Here is a 22,801-nt window from a genome sequence, read left to right as displayed (position 1 = left end):
AATGATGTGTGATGACTGGGCATGGTGGTGTACACCTGTAATCCCAGCACTTGGGAGGCTGAGGCAGGAGGATTGTTGTGAGTCGGAGGCCAGCCTGTGCTACAAAGTGAGCTCAAGGCTGGCCTGAACTGCATAGCGAGACCCTGTCTCAAAAAGACCAAAAAAAAAGAGTGATGTGGGATGAAGGGAGGTAAATTCATGATGGTGATTGGAGTGGGAGAAGGTAGTAGTTTGAGATAAGTAAGAGATACCTTGCTTCCTGGCCTGAAATCATGGATGCATGGTGGTACCATTCACTGACTAGATATGTAAAACATGGAGCAGAGTTTTAATGTGAAGGCAAATGGTATGAAAGTGACTTCGCCTTTGAAAGTGTTGAGTTTGAGCAAATAGTCAGACTTTCAGTTCCAGAAGGTAGATAGATACAGGGCTTTACTGCATAGGAAATCTAGATATGCAGATAGGATTGAGTGAAAGGAAAAAGAAAGTCAAGAGTGCTGAGCAAGCCAGGGGTGGTGCATACCTGTATTCCCAACACTCTGGGAGGCTGATGCAGGAGGAAGTTCAAAACAAGCCTGGACAACTTATCAACGTAGCAAGATCCTGTCTCAAAATAAAAAAGCACTGGGATGCAGCTCAGTGCAAACACCCTGGGTTCAAACCCCAGTGCTGAGGACTGAGGCTAGATCCCTAAGGAACACCACATCTTGAAAATAGGTAGTGAAAAGGAGGAGCCTTGGGAAAACGAAGTAGTAGCCAGAGAAGTAAGATAAAAGCCTGGAGCATATAATGTCATGAAATCCCACTGTTAAAAAGAAAGAGAGGGTTAATTAACAGTGTCAAATTGCACAAGGAGGACAAGGTACGCAAAGATCTCTTTGTCCATCAAGTTTAGCTACCAGGAGGTGACTGTCTCCTTGTTGTCTTCCTATAGATACTCTATTTGCCTTCTGAACCTAAGTAAAAGGTACACGAAACAAATAGACTAAATGTTGGAGCCCATTACTGTTTTGCAATCTGAATATCATTCCTGTAGTAATATTCCTAAAAGCACTGTTATCCATTCTAAGTAATCCTATCCCCACTGTAAAGTCATTCTGTGCTTGTGATCAACTATTATTAAGACTTTAATATGAACCTCCGTCAAATGCGGTAATATGTGGATAAGACTTAAATAACAGAGTCTTTAAAACGTAAGGGTAGGACTTGGCTCCAGTTCCTTTTGTTGGTTTCAGGCCATTCCTATATATATTAGTCTCTAAAGAACAACTCAGTCTAAGGATGGCCTTTCTTAGTGATAATAAAATTAGTAACCGTATCTGTCCACATTCAGCAAAATAGTCTAGGTAAGAGATTCTTACATATCCCTAATTGCCTTGAAACAGGTGAGTAAGCAGAAGTGTATTTTACCATCCCAACGTCTTTAACAAACACCTCTTTGATGTGACAGCAAATATTGGGAAAGCAGCTCTTTATTAAATAAACTGTTAGGTGGAGGAAAGTGTTGTTTAGGGAGAGAAGTATTGCTTTCTTGACTTCTAAGTATTGGTTGACATTAAAAAGTAATCACAAGGTTACCCACATGTCAGAATTGTGGCAGTGTTAGCTCTTCAGAGTAAAATAATGAACTTGCTCATAGGAAAGCAGAGCTCTGAAAAAGGAATTGTTAGCCAGCTGAGGCATACTTTGTGTGGGCCATTGTTGCTCGATTTGCGTCTTGTATAAAAGTGCCACATCCAGAGCAGCTCTCGAAATTCTCAAGGTGAAGGATAGTAGAGGGTGAAGAAGAAAAGACAAGAGTCAGAATATAGAACGCTGAGGTCAGGTGGAGCCTCCTCTTCTAATGGGAGAAAAAGGACTTCTCATTGACTGCAGCACGGTTATTTATACACTTGGCAGGCTGGTGTCACGTGACACCCCCCTGCCTCGCCACCTGTTTGCTTGGGTGTTCTCGGAGCTGGAGCAGCTTGTTCACATGGCTGCCTTGGCGCTCTTTGTTCCTGGGACTGGCCTTGCTCCAGCCCCACACGTGATTGATCTCCAGCTTCGGCCCCTCCCCACATAAAATGACATTGATTAGACACACATTTATTTTCTTTCTAGAATTCTCAAAGTCCAAGGTAGTTTAAGGTCTAATAGTAGTTTCAAAGTTTACTATGTTTGGATATAAAACACAGAAGAGTACCGGATTATGTTTCTTCTTACATTTGATGATATTGAGAAAATGGGCTCTGTGTTTGCAAAACATTTCTATCATGGTATCAGAATGTAAATGTGTCTAGATTTACTAAAACCCTTTAAGAAGTTCATGAATCATTCATTTCTACTTAAAATTAGTATGTAAGGACAACTCTTTGGTTAGCTCTGACCTTTGCCAAGCTTACTGTGTCCTCCCAGAATGACCTTCGTTGACTTTCCATCTGGTTCCCTGCTTCATTTCCAGGGTCTCTTGGTCCAGGAAGCCTGCCCTTGTCTTCTCAGCAAATCTCTCCCACTAGAGGCTCCCGGCGTTCAGTTTGCATTTGACACTGTTGCCTCTTGAGTCAGCTTTTGCTGCAAAACGGCTTTGTGAACATTTGGGTTTTCAAGCTGAAGGCATTATTAAAGTGCCAGGGAAAAAAGAAGACAGAATGCTGGAAATAAGACTGGCTCTGATTCTTACTGACTTGCAGGGCATTTTTGGTGATCAGGCTTATTAAGACAGAAAGCCAAAACATTTCAACATGTTTCTGACTCTAGCTTCTGATTGGTAATCAGGAGAGAGGGAAAAATTGGGACTATATCTTATTAGCCCCTCAGTCATCCTCTATTTAGATATTCACAAGGACAAAAAAGCCCTTAATGCACGTGGCTTGAATTACACAGTTTTTTTTTCTATATTGAGTAAACTATGTTTAAATTAAAACTGAAGCTTTGTAGAAAGCTTCCTTGCAATTTCCCATGTACTTGAGTCTGTCAACCTGCTGATACAGTGAGTGAATCTAATCATTTGATTGGATTATGGCATAATTTTATCTCTAAGACACAGCGAAGGCCATGTTCCTTTACAAATGAATTAAATTAGAGGAGAGCAAAATAAAAAGTAAAGATGGATTGTCCGACAGGGTGAACATAAGAGTGAAATGTGGAGCCTCAGAGAAACTAATCTGTCCCCTTCCCAGCCCTGGCTGCAGCCTGGAATCTGTGGGAGGCCAGGAAAGGACAGACTCCTCCTCTCCCCCGAGATGCTGATTTCATGGGGGCTGGTGGAGCAGTGTTTTTTAAAGCCCCCCAAGTGATTCTAATGTGCAGTCAGGTTTGAACTACTGCAACAGATGAAAATTCATGCTATTTAAAGAAAACATCTCTTAATAGACAAAAGTAGTTTTCTAAATAGCCATTGGACAACAGGAGACATGAGACAAATAAAAGAGAGAAATTTTCAGTATAAACTTACCAGAGGAGGGCTGGGGATTTAGCTCAGCGGCAAAAGCGCCTGCCTGGCATGCGCAAGGTTGTGAGTTCGGTTCCCGGTACCGGAGAAAAACCAAAAAAAAAAAAAACAAAAAAAAACAAAAAACAACTTACCAGAGGAGTGTTTTTGTTTTTGTTTTTGTTTTTTGAGACAAGGTCTCACTCTGTAATCAGGCTAACCTTGAACTCACTATGTAGCCCAGGCTGGCCTTAAACACATGGCGATCCTCCTGCCTCAGCCTCCCGAGTGCTGGGATTTCAAGTGTGTGCTGCTGCACCTGGCATCAGAGGTTTATAGTCCCTATTCACAATTCTGAAATACAAATGCTCTAAAACACAGGGTTTTCATAACTTACTTGGTGGCAAAATCTAACCAAAACTGAGTATATTTGGTATCAAAACCTGAGGTTTTTTCTAGTCTTCTTTTGTCCCATTTGGTGTGAATAATCATGTATCTCCTCACAGAAATGTTAATGTGTCTAACAAGTAGCTGCTCCAGATTCACTGAGGGTATGATGTAGAAAGGATAACTTTGTGAAATGTGCAAAATGTTGAATTTTGAAATGCAGTTACCTCCATAGGGTTAAGAAAAGGTTATGGATTATAGTAGGAGAAGGTTATGAAAGGAAAGGCCAAAGTAATAATTTAGATTTTTTCTAATTACTGAGGTAGTGGTTCAGCTTCCACCTTATATAAAAACAGTAGCCCATGTGAGAATGTGGTTCGTGGCTCTCATATGCACTTTGCAAGCCTCCCCTGAGAAGGTCATGTATAGGCATGGTGGGAGAATCTAAATCTAACCAACAATCAAAGTAGGTGTAGAAGAAAATCATCAGTGTCCTGTAAGACTCCTCTGCAGCTCTCCAGCAATCTGGGAGTGTCCAGCTGTGAGATTCTTGCTCAGGTTTCCTAGAAGGTGTAGTTCAGAACTGAGGCAGCTTCTCGTCTTCTGCTTAAAGGCTTGACAGTGTGGGAGGGCAGCGTTCCTTTTCTAACGCCAACAGGCCCCTTCGTATGGACAGAAAATTCTAGCCTCTATTTAAGCAGTGGCTCAAAGTCTTTATTTTTCAACATAAACCTCACAAGTTTTGTAACCGGGACTTTGAGTCCTTCTAACATGTTTTGAAGATTTCTGATGGGAGTAGCTTAGGGCAAGGGATTGTCTTCTCTTTGAAAGTTCCTTGTCCCGTTCACTTTGAGCCGTTTCATTCCCTTAGGTCCTTTCTATATTCTCTTAAGCATTATCTGTATATCTACCTTCTGTGGGTCACCGAACAAATGCTGTGGAAAACGTAAGGAAGGGAAAGGTCCTGACTCAGTGGTGCTTCCAGCCCCAAAGACAGACGTCAGCCATGCAGTCTGAAATGATTTTGTGGTTGCCAGTGTGTTAAAGATCTGAGAAGATGCTATGTGAGCACGTAAGGAGTGCGTACCCAGTTTGTGTTTTGCTTGATTGGTGCTTTCCCTTTTGTGCTTTGTAGGAAGAACAGTCTACCTTTGTTGTTGTTGTACACTGCTGGGAATCAACCCAGGGCTTCACCCATACTAGCAAGTGCCCCACACTAAACTATAGCCCCAGGTCCCTTTGGGTTTTTTGTTAAAAATCTTATCCATTCTGGAGAAGAAGTATGGAAGCTATGTGTATCAGTCATTGTTTTACTAGAGAAACAGATGTAACACAAGATGTACAAATGTATAGAAGTTTACAGGATTGGCTTATGATGGCCACCCACAGAGTTGGGTGAAGAAGTGTGCAGAGAGTGTCTGCACACTGGAGATGGAAGGATTCAGTCCAAGGTCTGGAGCTCAATGCAGTGTCCCATGTGAATCCATATCAGGAGGCTGATGGGTCTTCGAAGGAAGGTTGAAGAGTTTGCCATGGAAGACAGATGATGTCTAAGGTGAACACAAAGGCTAGAGCTCCTTCAAAAAAACAGAAGTAGATCCATCCTTCTTCATTTTCCTTTTATACCATCCAGGTGACAAGCTGCCCTAGGGTGGGTCTTCTACACGCTAGGGTGTAGAATTGCTGAGCCAATTTAGTTAAGCTTCTCTTAGGGGCTGGGGATTTAGCTCAGCGGCAAAGTTCCTGCCTGGCAAGTGCAAGGTCGTGAGTTTGATTCCTGGTACTGGAAGAAAAATCAAATAAACAAACAAACAATTTAGTTAAGCTTCTCTTAACTAAATTTCTGAATCAATCCACCATCACACTATGACTACATTCCACCTGGCATAAAACATATCCTTCCACTGTAGGGGTTAAAAAGATTGCAGTATGCCCAGGAAGCTCATTTATTTTATGTGGGGAAAAAAAAATGCTTAGGTTCTTTCAAAACTAGATGTGGAATTGCTCTTTCCTTTCTCTCTGCAGATCTCTCATTTTTGTGGTACCTTGAGACGCTCTGTTGTGCTCTTCCTCATCTCATTGCTCCTTCCTTTCTGTACCAAATTATCAAAGAGATACAGCGGTATATAGTTTCAAGAATATACTTTCCTTTTCCTGAACTCTATATTTTGACCCTTACTTCACTGAGTTCCTGTGAGAGGACTTCAGACCTGGAAAACTGAAATAGGAGGGTGAAGTAGGCTTGTTTTTGATTCTTTGTGAGCAAATAAGTGATCCATCCCATGCATCTCTGTTGTCACAGTGGGGTCCTGCCTGGGAGGTCAGAGAATGGGAAGCCATTGACAGGGTCGCAGTGAATGTTTAGAATCTTCATCTCTGCCTTACATCCAAATATTTATGGTCCTGTGAAGGAGAAAAACTCCAAAATACAATAAACCTACAAGCAGCTCAAAATATAAAGTATATGATGATTGGTATGTTAATTTCATCACTTTTTTTTATTTGTATACCTTCACATGTTTATAAAGGTTTCCCATGGCATTTCTCACTTTTGTGCCCCCAGTCCCTTTTTCCCCTCTACTTCTTTAACTGTAAATCTTCTAGCCATGAGCATTTTAGAGCCAAGCTCTCAAGGGTGTTGAGAGGGAGTGATTGCCTTCTTGCTATTGTTTTGATTGTCCTGAGAGAGTCTTCCTGCATCAAAGAATCAGCTAAATCAAGAGTGTATGCTTTTGAATGGCATTCACATCAGCCTACAGGGAAAGCAGGGCAAGGACAACAGCCTCAGGCAAGCTGCCCTCCTCAGGGTATGATGCCAATGCTGGCCACTGGGAAAGCTTCCGGAATGGAGTCTCCGGGGGTCTAGCGCATTGCTGCTCTTGCCTTCCAGTAAATGAATATAAATTAAATTAATTTGAATAGCAAATCTGCAACTTAACCTTGAACTCCCATGTTCTCCCTTTAAAGTGTCATTATTGTAATATATTCAGCTGATCCCAATCTCCACCATTACCACCTCCAAACACCCAAACACACCCACAGGCACGCATGTGTGTGGGCATGTGTGTGTGCACACACATGTATGCACCCACACACATGCAGGACACACACACACACACACACACACACACACATGCCTCTGAGCAGTGTCCCAAAGAGAAAGAGCTCAGTTGTTAGGAATTTTTATTTGATACCAAGCATAGATTTCTCAGAGATTACTTTAATGTTATCTTTGAAAGTGACCTTGGTTTAAATGTTTGTCTCTTTACTGTTCCTCTTTGAGAATGCTTTTAAGGAAGGATTTCAAGCATTCACAGAGGAGAGGACAAGAGGGCATGGAAGTGCTAAAAATTTGGAAGATAAATAGGGTCTAAGACACTTAGGGTTTTAAAGGTCATCTTGCCTATTCTTATCTTAGTCACTGTCTTCACAGAGACAGCACATCTGACACCCACAACTGAAAGGAGGAGATGTTTATTTTGGCTCAGTTTGGTCCACAGAGAGCTGGCTCCAAGACAGAACAGCATAGCAGAAGGGCATAGCAGAAGGAAAGCTGTTCGTATCACTGTGGTCAGGAAACAGGGAAGGGAGGAGCAGGGAAGCAAATACACCCTTCCGGTCACACCCCAGGACCAGCCTCTTCCCACCAGGCCTCACCTCCCGACAGCAAGTCAGCTACAGCACCCGCCCGCACAGGGCGCAGAAGCACAGGAGGCCCTTGGGGGATGTTCTCCATCTCAACCATAGCAGTTCACGTTTCACCTGCCCTTAAGTCCATGCAGTTGCTTTTAGGTGGCATATTACCCAAAATGATTTTTGTAAAACGTGACAAATGTTCATTTAGTTTGAACAGAGAACCACTTAAACCAGAAACCCTTATCTCAATGTTTCTAGAATTTCTATATGAGCTAGTACCTTTGAATGACCAATAATATTTAGTGTCTTTATTAGGGTACCATGTATATTTTAGTAATTTAATTGGTATCTTCATGGTTTCTGAATATAGCATAGTTATGTTTTTGAAGCATTCATCCTGGCATATGTACCAATGTTTCACAATATACACATCCTGCCAAGTAACTTTTAAAAACTAAGTCAATATGATTTGTCTGAATTTTTGGCCTGAAAATTGCTCTGCGGAAGTTTTTCTATTACAAAACAAAACAGAGATACCAGTAAACTTAGGTTTCATTGCAACAGCTCCTAATTGGGTTGCACATCAAAAAACAAAGTACTGCTTTGGTGGCTACCCTTTTCATTTTCTAATTTAATTTTTCCTCTCATATTTTATTAGGTGCAGAGAGAGCTAGCAGCTGTTATTGCTTTGAAAGCAAGGAAGTCTGGTGAGTAGTTTCTTACGGGTTGGGAGGAAGATTATAATTCTCTGGGGAGTATTTCATGTACCACCTGGAAGCATGTAGTTGAATATCTCAGGATCCTTTGGTGTAGAATTAGACAAGTGTCTCTGTTCTTAAAAGCCATTATGGTACCATTAAAGTAACATAGGGTGTTACAGTTTTTAAAGTAACATTTCACTGCTTTAATTTATTTAAGATTTTAAGGAAAAATTAAATATATATTTGTAGTTCACTGCAGCCTTGAAAATGGTCTGTCAAGTCACATTGTATTATATATCATAATGACAGAGAACAAAGAATACTATAGTGGTGGTATTTTGATAAGGCTATACATATTTTTTCTTTACCTCAATATATTTTTCCTTACAAGTAATTTGTTTAATGATATTTTAGAGCAAGAATTTTTCTTCAGACTGATTACATGGATCAGACTCCTCATACCTGTAAGATACAACCTATGGAAGTAATAGAAAGAAAAATAGGGCTTTCAAATATATTTTGAAGGAGAAGAAAACATTCTCTGCTGAAGTCTACTATGAAACAACGGCTCACTGAAGTAGAAAAATGCTTGCTTAGACAGAAGAAATGTCAGAGAGAGGCATCTTGTGCTGTTCCTCCCTGCTCAGAGAGAGGAGGACCATACTACACATAATGAAAGTCAGAAAGGAAGTCCTTGGATAATGTTCAATTGGAATAAGACTTTTCAGGCAGAAAGACCAGGTTCAAGTCAAAGAACTGACAAAATATGAAGAAATACGGAATAGAAATGTCTTAACATAAACCATACATTCTGTGTTTTTCTTTTTCCAATTAGGAACTGTAAGGTTTTTTACGTCTGAGTTACTTTTGAACCAAACATGCTTAGTTATTGAACTCATGTTACTTCGTTTGTTGATGTGAGTGACTCAAAGGATATAGAGACTGGGTGTTGTAAAAGTGGAGAGGCAGAGGCAGATGCACGGAGTGGCGATCTCGGGTACTGAACAGAGAGGGTGGTATGACCAGGGTTCCTCAGCAAGCAGCATTAGATTGTGAGTATTTGTAGAGGTGCAAGCTAACATAGAAAAGGGACACCAGTACAAAAATTCTAAGAGGGAGGGCTTAGACTTAAAGCCACTAGAGCTGATTTTATTTCTTACAGTGATAAAGAGATAAAATGTAAAGTCTGTATGAATCGGGATGGCAGTGTCTTGGAGGATGGAGAAATGCAGAGGAGGCTGGAGAAAGTGCTGGTGGATTTTCCCAGAGTGGGACAGGAAGGCCTCTGACAGGGGGCGAGCTCTGCAGATACCCAGACAAGAACCATGGAGCAAAGGCACTGTCCCATGATGTGTGAGGGACAGCAAAGATGCGAGAGTGGCCAGGGAAGATGAACGAGGCAGAAAGAGGTCAGCTGTGGGTGTTTGGCTGAGAAATTTGAACCTTCAGGATGCAAAGGGAAGTGAAAATGAATAAACAAGACCCAGGTGTGTTACAGTTGCAAAAAAGATGGGTATAAGGTCAATTTTATTAACCATGTTGTCACCAGATGAGGCCAGCATGTCTGCTTACCCACTTAATTGGTCTGTGGAGCTTGGAATGTGAATCAAGCTTTGCCAAGTTCTCAAGGACAGGGTAGAGTGTTCTCACATACATACACTAATGAAGGGGGCATCATTGACAGCAGCTATTCAGTTCCAGCGTCCCTAACATGATCCAGTACCTGCATGGCTAAAGGACTATCATAGAACGCAGTCAGGAATGCATGCGAAGATTAAGGTAGAAAGGTAGCAAGGTCGTGAGTTCGGTTCCTGGTACCGGAGAAAAAACAAACAAACAAACAAAAAGGGTAGAAAGGTATCTGCTGCTAGCTGGGTGAGGTGGTGCATACCTGTAATCCAAGCACCTGGGAGACTGGGGAAGAGGATCACCGTGAGTTTGAGACCAGCCTGAGTTACATAGTGAGTTCAAGGCTAGCCTGAACTACACAGTAAAACCCTGACTCAAAGCAGACAAAAAAAGATATCTTTTGCAGTATGTGTGTGTGTGTGTGTGTGTGTTTTAACCAATCAGAAAGTAGAAACATTTCCTGTCATAGATCAGAGACCAATGTGATAGAACGTTAAGCAGCTTTTAAAAATTTTTAATAATTAATATAGTAAAATACTCAGTGAAATTGTATATAATAGCATATATCCTTTTATAATAGAATATCTTGACTTATTATTTTAGTAGTGTATGCTCATTGAAAAAGAATTTGTAATGCATTAATGTATGAAGAAGAAATTGAGAAGTCACGTTTTATCAATATAGATAACTACTGATACTTTTGTAATACTAGTATTTTATATTGCTAGATATTCTGTGAATACTAGGCAGCTATTACTGCATATTTATATTAATATGTGGATTTTAAGATAATTTTAGATTTATACACACTTGTAATAAGAAATATAAATAGATGCCAAGTGCCACTTGCTATGCAGCTCAGGCTGGCCTTAAACTCTTGGCCATCCTCCTGCCTCAGCCTCCCCAGTGCTGGGATTACAGGCATGTGTCACCATGCTTGACTCAAGCACCTTTTCTCTAAGCTTTCCAATGGTAATATTTTGCAAAGGTCTGATTCAGCACCACAGGCAGGATATTAACACTGACACACAACATTTCCATCTTCACAAGATCCCTCTGATTGTTTATAGCTACCCCAGCTTTCTACCTACCCTTCTTCATTCTGTAACCTCTTGACTATCACTAACCTGTTCATTTCTATAATTTTTTCACATTGAGAATATATAAATGTAGTTATACAGCATATAACTTTGGGCCTTGACCCCTTCCTTGCAGGATTTCTGGAGGTGTATTCCAGGTGTTGTGAACATCTGTAGTTTTTTCCTTTCTTATTGATGAATCATATTCCTCATTGCAATGTAGTATTTTTATGCATTTGCCCACTGAAGGACATCAGGATTGTTTCCAGGGTTGGGCTGTGACAAATGAAGCTGCTACAAATACTTGTGTATAAACAGATTTTTATGTGAACCCAAGCCTTTCTCTGAGGTAAATATCCAAGTGTACAATTCCTGGATTGTATGGTCACTGAATTGTTTTTGAAGGAACTCCTAAACTTTTCCAGAATGGCTGAACCATTTGATGTTCTCACTAAGAATGCATAACTGGTCCAGAGTCTGTGTCCTTGTCAGCAGTTGGTATAATTGCTATTTTTTAAAAATTTCATTTAAGCCTTCTGATAAGTGTACAGTGAGATCTCTTTGCAGTTTTAGTTGGCATTTCCCTGACAGCTAATGGTGCTGAACATCTTTTTAGGTACTTGTCTGCCGCTGAATGTCATCGTTAGTGGAGTGCTTGTTTGTGTCTGTCCCCCACTTTCTAATTAGGTTGTTTGGTTTTTCACTGTGGAGTTTGGAGAGTTTTTAACATATTCTGTATATTAGGCCTTTGTCAACATGTGGCTTGTGTTTTTTTCTAGTTGTTAACTCATCTTTCATCCTCTCAAGGGTATTTCACGGAGCAAAAGTTTTTCTTTTTCTATAAAGTCCCCTTATTACATTTTTTATGGAATGTCTTTGGATTAAGTCTGAGAATTCTTCAGCTAACACTAAGTGCCAGAGGTTTTCTCTTGTGTCTTTTTCATTTAAAAGCTGTATAGTTTTATGTTTAAATATGTGGTCCAACCAGGTATAATCCCAGTACTTGGAAGGCTGAGGCAGAAGAATTGCCACTAGTTCTAGCCTGGCCTGGGCTACATAGTGAGTTCAAGGATAGTCTGAACTACAGGGCAAGACCCTGTCTCAGAAAAGGGGAAAAAAAGGATATTGTCCATTTTTGGTTCTAATATAAAGTGTGAGACCTAGGTACCAGGTGTTTTGTTTTATTTTGGCCTGTGAAATTACTGTAACAATAGTTGTCATGAAGATCACCTTTCCACACCTTAAATTACTTTTGTACCTTTGTCAAAAGTCCTGTGAATATATTTGCATGAGTATATTACTAAGTGTTTTCTTCTTTTGGACAGATTCCACTGATTTTTACCAATACAGATTTGATTGCTATAACTACATATACAGTGATTCTTTTTATAGGATTAATCTTTATGTCCATGCTATTGATTCCCATCATTTTCTGAGCTATATATACTATAAAATTTATTTAAATAATTTTTATTTTATATATTTTTTAAGGTTTTTCACATTATAAAATAAAGACATGAACATACATTGATGTACATAGATCTTTTTGCTCTTTTCCGATTTCATGTAATAAACTACTTACCATGGGGCTGGGGATTTAGCTCAGCGGCAGAGCGCCTGCCTGGCAAGCGCAAGGTCATGAGTTTGGTTCCCGGTACTGGAAAAAAAACCAAAATAAATAAATAAATAAATAAACTACTCACCATAGAGTAGCTAGGTCAGTTGCTAGGTGGGGCTATTTTTTCCTGTTGTTTTATGCCGCATAATACATACATTCATCATGGGGAATTGGTACATACATGTATGGGATCTTGATCCATTTTCCTCTCCCTTTCCTACTGTTCACTGCACTCCAGAGCTACTTCAATCTCCAGAGAGTCCATCTACCGGTTTCCTATCATCTTTCTTTCATTTTGCTCTTATTTATACTTTTGGTTTCTCATCGAAGAGAAACCATGTGATACATTATCCTTCTGTGTCTGGTTTATGTCACTTAGCATTATGGTCTCTTAAAGTTGTGTTTTTTACATTTAGGACTTGAAGTCATCTGCAATTTCTTTATGTATATGGTATGAGGTGGAAATCAAGTTTTATGTTTTCCTTGTGTTAAGCCAGTTACTCTGCGAGTGTTCATTGGATTCTCTGCCTCATAGCTATCATCTGTCATGGTAACTCAGTCATAGGAGAGGGAGGGAGGAAAGGGGAAGAGAGAGAGAGAGTGAGAGAGAGAGAGAGGCTTAGAGTTATCTATGGTCTCTGTATTCTATTGATGTGTTTACCTGTACCTACACTATCATGTTTTAATTACCAAAGCTTTATAATAAGACTTTTGGGATGAGTGAAGGAATGAATTAAGATTAATCTCTTTTTACTTTTCTTGTTCTCATTATAGGTCTAATTTGTCACATTCTGTGGAAAATTCTGTAGGGATTTTTTAAGAGTGTGTTCAACTTGGGCTGGGGCTGTAGCTCAGTGATAGAGTGCTTGCCTTACATGCTGAAGCTCTGGGTTGGATCCCTGATACATACCACACTAGATAAAGAAATGTGTTCAACTTGTAGGTCACTGGCTAAATTGACACTTTCGAGATAATAAATGTTTACATCAGAAGAACCTAGGCTGCTGGGCATGGTGGTGGCTGCCTGTAATTCAGACGTTCTGGGAGGTGAGGTAGGAAAGTGGCAAGTTTGAGCCCAGCCTGGGTAATTCAATGATTTAGTGAGACCCTGATTCAAAATAAAGAGTTAAGGATGTAGCTCAGTGTGAAGGTCCTGAATTAATCTCCAGTGCTATGAAAAAAAAAAAAAAGAAAGGAACCTAGGCTCTTTCAGATCATTAATACACTTTTCCCCATAATAATCTCATGTTTTTGTTTGACATATTTTTAGGTACCTTGTGGTTTTGGTTACTATTATAAGTGAACTATTTATTATTTTCATTTAAAAATTATTCTCATCTTTTCATTCTATAGTTCCTTGGTCTCTCTCTTATGAAATTTCCTTTTTTAATAAAAAAATTTTTAGAGCAGATTTAGGTTCCCAGCAACATACAGAAAGCTCTCAAATGCTCCTTACCCTGCATATGTTGTGTCCCTCCCTGTGGACATCCCAAACCAGTGGGGAACATGTCTTATAATTGATAAGCCTGTTGACACATTGCTATCATTCAGAGTCCATATTGTACAGTAGGGCTCATTCTTGGTTTTGTACATTCTGTGGGTTTGGAAAAATGTGCCATGGTATATATCTAGTGTTAATAGCATCATAAATAATAGAAAGTAGTTTTGCTCCCCTACAAATCCTTTATGTAGGCTGTAAGTGTAGCTCAGTGGCCAAAGACTTGCCTAGAATGTATGAGGCCCTGGATTCAATCCCCAGTGCCCCCCAACTGACTTTTTTTTAACTGTGTGTATAATATTACGTTTTCCATAATGTCATAAAGTTGCAGTTATACAATGTGCAGCCTTTTTAGACTGTGTTAATCATTTTACTCATCACTGGGACAAAATACTCAATACCTGCCATTCAAAGGAGGAGAAGTTTATGTTGGCTCACACTTTAGAAGTTTTAGTCCTTGCGTGATCTGCTGGCTCCAGGCAGAAATGGCCTGGTGGAAGGGTCTAGCGGAGGAAAGCTGCTCGCCTCATGGCATCCAGGAAGTGGAGTGAAGGAAGGGAGATACAACCTCCATGACCCTTCTCCAACCAAACCGTGGTGGCCAGCAAATCAGCTGTAGTACCCCCATAATGCAGTCACCTTCCAATCACATGAGGCTTTGGGGGTCATTTTAAATTTAAACCATAACAGACTGGTATCAGGTTAATATTATCTCCTAGTTACTGCAGACTGATCAGGCCCACAGTCTCCTTCACTGAGTGGACAGTGAAGGCTTAAATAAAAGAGTCAAGTGGTTTGAAGTTTGGGCTCCCAGAGGTTCAAAACCCTCTAACAGAATTTGAGATTCTCTGGGGCTAAGACCAAGAACTTCTCTAGGCAGCCGGTATTTGTTTAGTTATCAAAATAAGGCAGGGAATACTGAAGAAAGGCAGGACTCTGCCTCGAATGGCAGGGCTGTTCAAGGACCTTGGAAGTCCACTTAAGGGCTTCTCCAAGTAAGATATTATGCTAATTTAGGAGAAGTGTGTTATCTCCAGGAAGGTCTCCACCCAAAAGTGAAATGCCTGCAGCTATGGTCTTTAGTTAATAGAGGTTGGAGCCAGGTGTCCTTAGCTGTGGCCTTGTTTTGTCCTTTGAGGCATCATGGCTTCACCCCCATTACAGGCCTCAGTAGAGACCAGTGATTCACAAGTAAACAGGAAAAGCCAATTTTGTTAATTTAAGTCCTGCTCAGAGCTGCTTTGTAGTGGTCTCCATCAGACTGGCTTTTTTTACTTAGTAATATACATTGAAGTTTCTTCTGTGTCTTTTCATAGCCTGAAAGTTCAATTCCTTTTTTTGCTTGAATGCACCACAGTTTATTTATCTATTCACCTACTAAAAAATGTCTTAATTGCTATAAATTTTGGCAGTTGTGAATAGAGCCATTATAAACATCTGTAGGCAGATTTTGTGTGGATATAAGTTTTGGCTCATTCAGGTAAACACCAAGACGTGTGATAAAGTGTTCATCAGATATGTTTCATTAGAAACACCAAATTGTTTTCCATAGTGATGGCAAGCAATGGATGAGAGTTTTATTGCTCTGCATTTTTGTGCATTTGATGTCATATTTTGGATTTGCACCATTCTAATTAATGTGTGGTGATACCTCATTGCTTATTTGTTGGTGTTTCATTGTAGTTTTAATTTACAGTTCTGTAATGACATATGATGTGCTTATTTTCCAGTGCTTATTTGCCATCTGTGTATCTTCTTCAGTAAAGTGTCGGTACAGATCTTTTGCCCAATTTTTAACATGCTTGTTCCTTTTCTGACTCAAATTTTAATAGTTCTTTGCATATTTTAGGCAATCATAAAGGTAATACCTTTATTAGGTATGCATCCTGCAAATATTTTCTCCCAGTCGGTGGCTCATTTTATTCTCTTTCAGTGACTTTTTAAAACTGAAGTTTTTTTTTTTTAAACTTGCCAATTATTTCTTTCAAGAATCATGTCTTTGTTGTTGTATTTAAAAGGTTATTGCGAAACCAAGTTCATGTAGATTTACTCCAATGTTATCTAAGACTTTTATACTTTTGTGTTTTTACATTTAGCTTTGTGGTTCATCTGAGTTCATCTGCATGGAGGGCATAAGGTCTGAATCTATGTTTGGTTATTTTTGCAAGTGAATGTCCAGTTGTTTCAAGGACAATTGACGATATATTTTCTCTCTGTGTGTCTGTCTCTCAGTGTCTCTCTGTCTCTCTCTCTGTTTCTGTCTCTCTCTCTATCTCTGTCTGTCTGTCTCTCTTTCCTGCTTCTGTTCTGGGGATTGAACTCAGAGCTTTCACACTAAGCTACATCTCCAACTCCCCTTTTTAAAATTTTGATACAGGGTCTTGTTAAGTTGCTAAGTTACTCAAGCTGGGCTAAAATTTTCCATCCTCCTGTCTCAGACTCCCTGAGTGCACCACCACACCTGGCAGGACAATTTTTTTCATTATACTGTCTTTACTCCTCTGCCAAAGATCAGTTAACTGTCTTTCTGTGTATTTATTTCTGGCCTCTCTCTTCAGTTCCGTTGATTCCTGTGGAGCTTTATAGTCACTCTTAAAATCTTGTAGCGTCAGCCTTCTTGCTTTGTTCCTCTCCTTTGTTACTGTGTTGGCTCTTCTGTGTCTTTTCCCTCTCCATGTAAACTTTAAAATTGGTTTATCAGTACTGATTCCCTCTTCAAGCTGACTTTTTTTTTTCTGTATAAGACTCCTTGATTTTTCTGTCTCATGTAAATGTTCTGTTTTAAAATTTTTTGGATTTTCTACATGACAGACACATGATCTGTCAGTAACTGTTTTGTCTGTCTTACCAATCCAACCCATGTGACATTTTCTTAATGTTCTTTTATTACTTAGGGCCCTGTAAAATAAAGGTGAATAATGTCAAGGAGAGTTGGCATTCTTATTTTGTCCTTGACTTTAATTAAATATTTTCTGATTGGCTAACTAAGATGAAGATTATTTTGGAGAAAACCAATTCTTTTTCACAACCCCCAAACCACAACAAATTTGGGGAGGAATCTAGGAGTAAAACTAACCAACAAAGTAGGTATTACTCTATTGAAAGAATCCAGATATGGAAATTCCAGACATACTCACTGTTGCCCCCACCCGATTCTCAGAGCTTGAATTGACATTGAGAATGGATGAAACTGACAACAGCCATGTACAGGGGAGGCTGAGTCCTGGGTGTTGCATTCATTCTTCCTTTACCAAGTTTTCACTAGGCACCTACCATGAGCCACAGAGCCATAGGGCACAGAGGATACCGCAGCGACCAAGGACACATCTGGCCTCTGCTGTCTTTAAATCACAATGTATTTTCATAAATAAAATGCATTAATGAGTCAATGACCGTCTGAAAAAGGAAAACTTATTATGGTGCACTGAGGAGGTGATAAAATGCAGGACCATTAAGCGCAGCCTTAATTAGAGCTCCAGCTACAGAAGGGTGCTTTCTATGTTAGTTCCTTGCTTTTTAAAAACCATGTTGAGTTTTTTAAAGGCAAAAGAAAAAGAATCTGGTACACATACAATAGAAAAATATTAAAGTGATAGTTGGCACATCTGGAGCTTGACAGAAGGAATTGATTGCCCTCCTATCTTATGTCTTGCAGTAAAACTGCTAATTAGGGCTCAGGTGGTTATGCCAGATTTATGTCTTATCTGCAGAGGGTTATTAAAATGAGCATTAGTCTAGAGGAAAAGTTTTAATTTCAGTTCAGCATACAAACAGAAATAAAAGTAACTGCCAATCAACATAGGTTCTATAAATGACTCAAGGCTCTAGCTTAGTAAAAAAAAAAAATCCATTTTGTTGTAATTTTTTAAAAGGCCATTATGATGTGCCTTTATAATTTTCTCTTCTAAGAGCTAACCTTAGTGGATTTGAAGAGCATTTTAAGGCTTTATAAGATTTACAAAAATTAGCAAGATGTTTGTTGGATGGCTTATTCTACTGGTAATGTCCACGAATTAGTGACTGGAGAGTTGTGTTTCCTCCTTTTACTAGGGACTCCACAGCCAGCTCACATTATCTGTCATTATCTTTAGGTCTGTGAAATTTGTGCCATGCTGGGCTTCCACTTCTGGGAAGCCAGAAGTCTCATATTGGTAAATTTCTTTGACAGTATTGAAATTTCACTCTCTCTCCATAGCCCATAGATAGTTGAGTGTTTTAAAACTTGCATATGTAGGATATTAAAGTTTGGAAAAGAAAGAAGGGCTGCTAGGTTCTGTTTTTTCACAGATGGTTTTGTGACCTTCACTAAGTAATTTCAGCCTGTGTCATGTGAAGGCTGGTTTAGAATCTGGTACACTTAGTGGTTTCTTCCAATCCTAATATTTAGTTACAATAATATTTTCACTTTTTTGTCTTCTCAAGGTACAACCTGGGGGCTATTCTATTCAAGAATTCTTTAGGGTGCACATAACTGAAAAACAAGTTGAGTCCACTATGGTAGTACACACCTGTAATCCCAGCTCAGGAGGCTGAGGCAAGAGGATCTCAAGTGGCAGAGTGCTTGCCTAGTATGCATGAGGCCTTGTATTCAATACTCAGAACTGTAAAAAATAAAATAAGGAAAGAGAGAAAAACTGAAAAACAAAAAGAGAATTTACTGGCTTAGAGAATCTGCAAAGTGTAACAGTCCCAGTGAAGTGGGAGGCTGTCCCTGAGGAGTGTGCCAGCAGTGGGAAAATGGCAGGGTGAGGACAGCACATTGAGCTCTGTGAGCCGTGTGGACCAAGCAGGCCAGGGCAGCTATGGCCCCATGGAGCGCTCCAGCAAGGGGAGAAACACTGGCAGAGGGAGAAGCGGGTGTCGGATGGCAAGAGCAGCACGTTCCCACTGCAGGAGGAGTTGTTTGCACTGTCCCAGGGTCAGAGTTTAGAAAGGAAGTGCTAAGCCCTGGGGCACATGGGTAGAGGACTCAGAGGACAAGCAGACCCCAGTCTTCCAGCTGCACTGCTACTCTGTGAGGTTTGAGATCCTACAGAATTGAAAGTCATAGCCAGTTGTAGTGGTGCAGGCCTGTTATCCCAGCACTCTGGGAGGCTGAAGCAGGATGATCAAAAGTTTGGTCCCAGTCTGGGCAATTTAGTGAAACCTTGTCTCAGAATTTTAAGGGGGTCAGGGGCTGGGATGTGGCTCGGTGAAAAGGCTCTGGGTTCAAACCCTGGTACTGGAAGGAAGGGAGGGAGGGAGGGTATTGTATATTTCAGGGCAGGCACATTCCAAAGAAAAGTCTTGTGGTTTGTCATGAGAAATAAAATTGATGGATTTTTAATGGTAGACAATAAGGTATTTCCTTTTGTATGTTTCAAAGAAAACTCTTTCAGCCTATAGAATTGTTCCTTTTATGGTTTTCTAAATTCTTTTGGTTTCTAATTGATATATTCTAATATAGCACATATTTGACTTTACCCTGATTCTTTTATAAATACATACCTCATCTTAAGGAAAATGTATGACAAAACAGGATTTTCGAGTAGATGTTAATAACATTAAGAGCCAGCAAAGACAGGCTCATCTGCTAGTATAAATATTGCTGTCTCAGACTCCTTGTACCTTTATGATACCTTATGATAATTTTTCATTGAAAAATTTAAGGGCTCTGAAAACAAAAAGCTATAATGATGTTCCCTTGCATTAGTTTTCCTTTTAATCTGTGAGTCTTCTAATAATGAGTGTTTGAGCTATAATAACACAAGCCTGTTGGCTGTATTTCAGGTAATCAAGAGATTATGCTTCGTTTCTAGTGGTATTTTCAACCACTTCTGTTTTCCCCAAGATTTTCACAGCCCGTCCTCAAAAGGATGCACCTGTGTTTTCTCAGAATTGATTTTTTCCACATGGTTTGTTTTGTCCTTTTCCTTTCCTTTGCCACCTCCTGGATGCTGTCCCTGCTGGTGTCCGTCACGCTCACCTCTGGCCGGCACAAGCCTTCACTGACTGTCTTACAGCCCCGCTGCATGTGTTCCTTAGCATTTGTCAACCATGAGAAGAGAAGTAGCATGTGTTTTCCCCTAAAATAATCGACACAACGTTCTTGTCTTCCTGAGTGATGGATGATCTGGGATGTGTTTCCTGGAAGAGAGGGCTTTGCCTAACACCAAGCTGACTGACGAAGTTTGTAAAATCTCTCTCCTTTTCTGGTGCTATAATAACTCCTTGTTCTAGCATTTGCAGAGACAGTTCTTCTGTCCCTGCTTCTAGACAGATTCGTACATTCACATCCCAGCCTGTGCCAGTGTATGTTCTCATTGAGCAGTGATCATTTCAAAGGTTGACCAGTTGTATCTTCTTTTTTCCTTTAATGCCCTAAAATCATAGTGAAAGTCTTGAAACAGTAATTCTCAATGCCTTATAAAGTTAAAGGATAGTTGAAGATTAAAATCCTCACAATCAAGCAAATAATAGCACTGGTAAAATCCAAGAATAATTGAAAATGCATGCAGCAGATGCTTTGTAAATTTTTCCTAACTCTCCCATTGGGATACAAAGAAAATTGCCTTTTAAAAAAAATCCCGTGACACTGTCTTTTGTAATTAGAGCTATTAAGTTGAAATGATAAATAACCATTTGGTGGCATACTATAGCCCTTTGCACTGATTTCTTTTGAACAGCAAGAGATCTGAGTGCACCGAGTATAGGAAGTTGGACTCCTTTAACCCTCAGGATTGTTTAGAATTAAGTAAATTAGAAAGCAAGGCAAGATGGTTTTCTTTCCATCCTTCAAAAGGGTCAAACCCATTAAGATACAAAATGAAACTGATTCGCCAAGGAGGTGAATAATTAAAACCCCTACAGAGTATACTCCAGAATGCCAGGTTTTTGAATCTTTGGCTTTTAAAAATGTACTGCTGGGCACTTTGGTGAGGTTATGTAATGAGCATTCATTATTATTTATCATTTAGTGAGCATTATTTATAATGCTCAGTTGATAAAGGTAATTAAGTCACCTTAAATAGGAGCTTGTTTTTATGATAGAGAATTAGATCCTGGGAAAAAGAACTGGACACTGATAGTCCCCATCCCTGTAATGTGATGGCACGTGGAGCAGGTTCTTCTGGACTTGTGTGGCCCAGGACAGTGAGTTTGTAGTATTTAGAGTCCTACTTGTTACTCCATGTTTCATACCAGAGGCAAATCTTGAAAGACAGTTTGCTGAGTAGAGAGGTGAATGTAAGGTGGGTAAGAGGCGTTAAACGGAGAATTAAGTTTTCTAGTGAGAAGCTGAGAAATGGCTTCTAGCACTCCAGCTCCTGGAAACATGTTTTCCATAAGGCAGCTAGATGAGTATAATGAGAGTGCTGTGCACCTAAATTTGATAGTAGCTCTACTTCCAAGGTCAAATGAAAGTTAATGACCATTTGTACACCAGAGACCTGAGGCCCACATTTTATTTCTTTCTCCTAATGACAGAAAGAGAGAGCAATTTATATTTAAATTGATTTAAATTTCAAAGCATAAACACAGAGGTCTCCCTGGGTTTTTTGTGGGTTTTTTTGTTTGTTTTTTTTTTTCAGTGAAGATTCCCAGCAAGGCTCAACTTCCATAAAAAATTAAGTCCAATCCCTTTCCAGTTCCCCAGCGTGGACAGCTTTTTGTTTCCTGTGGAACTACTCTGTTTTCCCCCTTGCTGGGTTAGTGACAGCATCTCAGATGCTAGCAAGGCAATCAGGGCCACTTTATTTAATGATTTAGGTTTTGCATTTGTTGAGCTAATTAGCTGATTGAGGCAACTAATGGGTGTCTTTAATATACTGTCAACTGGGCAGCCACTCCCCGAAGGCTGCCAGCTCCTTTGTTCCTGGTGCCCTGGGGAGTGGGAGCTGCTTCCCTGCTGAACACATGATAGGAGGCAGAGCCTGAGAGGCCATTATGCTAGTTACCAGGGGCCCTAGACAGGGTGCACATCCACTTACAATGCTATGTCTCACCCATTCTGTGCATCTAAATAAAGGTTTACATGGAGGGGCAGGAATGCATGGCTGGGGAGGGAGATTGTCCATATATACTGTTAGAATCTAATTCTATGAGCGTTCTTCTGTGTGCTCCTGAGGCACAAAGTAAAAGCAATCTGTAGATGCTTTAAAATAGTAAATATGAAAATATTTAAGGAGATATTAAAGATGATCACATAATTTTTAAAAACTATTAATGATGAAACTCATCTCTCTTAGGTACTAAAATATTCCTTAAGAAGCAGAATCCTCATCATACACTGTTTTAAGAAGTTAAGAAATACTGCAGTCTAGTAAACAGTCATCTGTCAACATCCAGCCATTCTGGGGGTGTAGTCAGAAATTTGACTACACTAGCTCTCAGCCTCAGTTTCCTTTTTTTTTTTAATAGAAAGAAGAGGTATGTGTGCTTGGTTGATAACTAAACTATCATAACAGACTTGAAGGTCATGTCCTGGGCACCAAGCACTGGGAAGTTCACATCTTTCAATTGCATATTGGTATTTGGTTCTTAAGAATACAGGAATAATAATTGCAGATACTTTGATTTCCATCCCCAACTTTTTTCACTTCATTGACTTTTCTCCATGAAACTCTATAGACAACCCCTATCAGGGGACGTTTATTGCTATCATTCGCATTGATAAGTAAGTGCCATCAAGGGAAATCTTTGTCCTGACCATATGACCCAACTATCGTCCATCATTCATCACATTAACAGTCAAACTGTATGACTAGCCAAGAAAATGGATCTGTTCTCGGTAAACACATATATAACACTTACTATATAACACATAAACACTTAACATTTGAGAATTTGTAAATCAGATTTTTT

At 39.7% G+C, this 22,801-nt stretch overlaps 1 protein-coding gene across 1 annotated transcript in view; it reads left to right on the top strand.

The window, feature by feature from the left end:
- Rapgef5 (Rap guanine nucleotide exchange factor (GEF) 5) overlaps window positions 1–22,801 on the top strand; it is a 190,404-nt gene that overhangs the window by 33,554 nt on the left and 134,049 nt on the right. The window contains exon 6 of the mRNA XM_005377379.2: window positions 8,094–8,142. Coding sequence (XP_005377436.1) covers window positions 8,094–8,142 — 49 coding nt within the window. The remainder of the gene's footprint in view (window positions 1–8,093; window positions 8,143–22,801) is intronic.

Source organism: Chinchilla lanigera, unplaced genomic scaffold (assembly GCF_000276665.1).
Source record: "Chinchilla lanigera isolate Chin_1 unplaced genomic scaffold, ChiLan1.0 scaffold00009, whole genome shotgun sequence".
NCBI lineage: Eukaryota > Metazoa > Chordata > Mammalia > Rodentia > Chinchillidae > Chinchilla > Chinchilla lanigera.
This window is presented reverse-complemented; position numbering and strand designations above follow the sequence as displayed.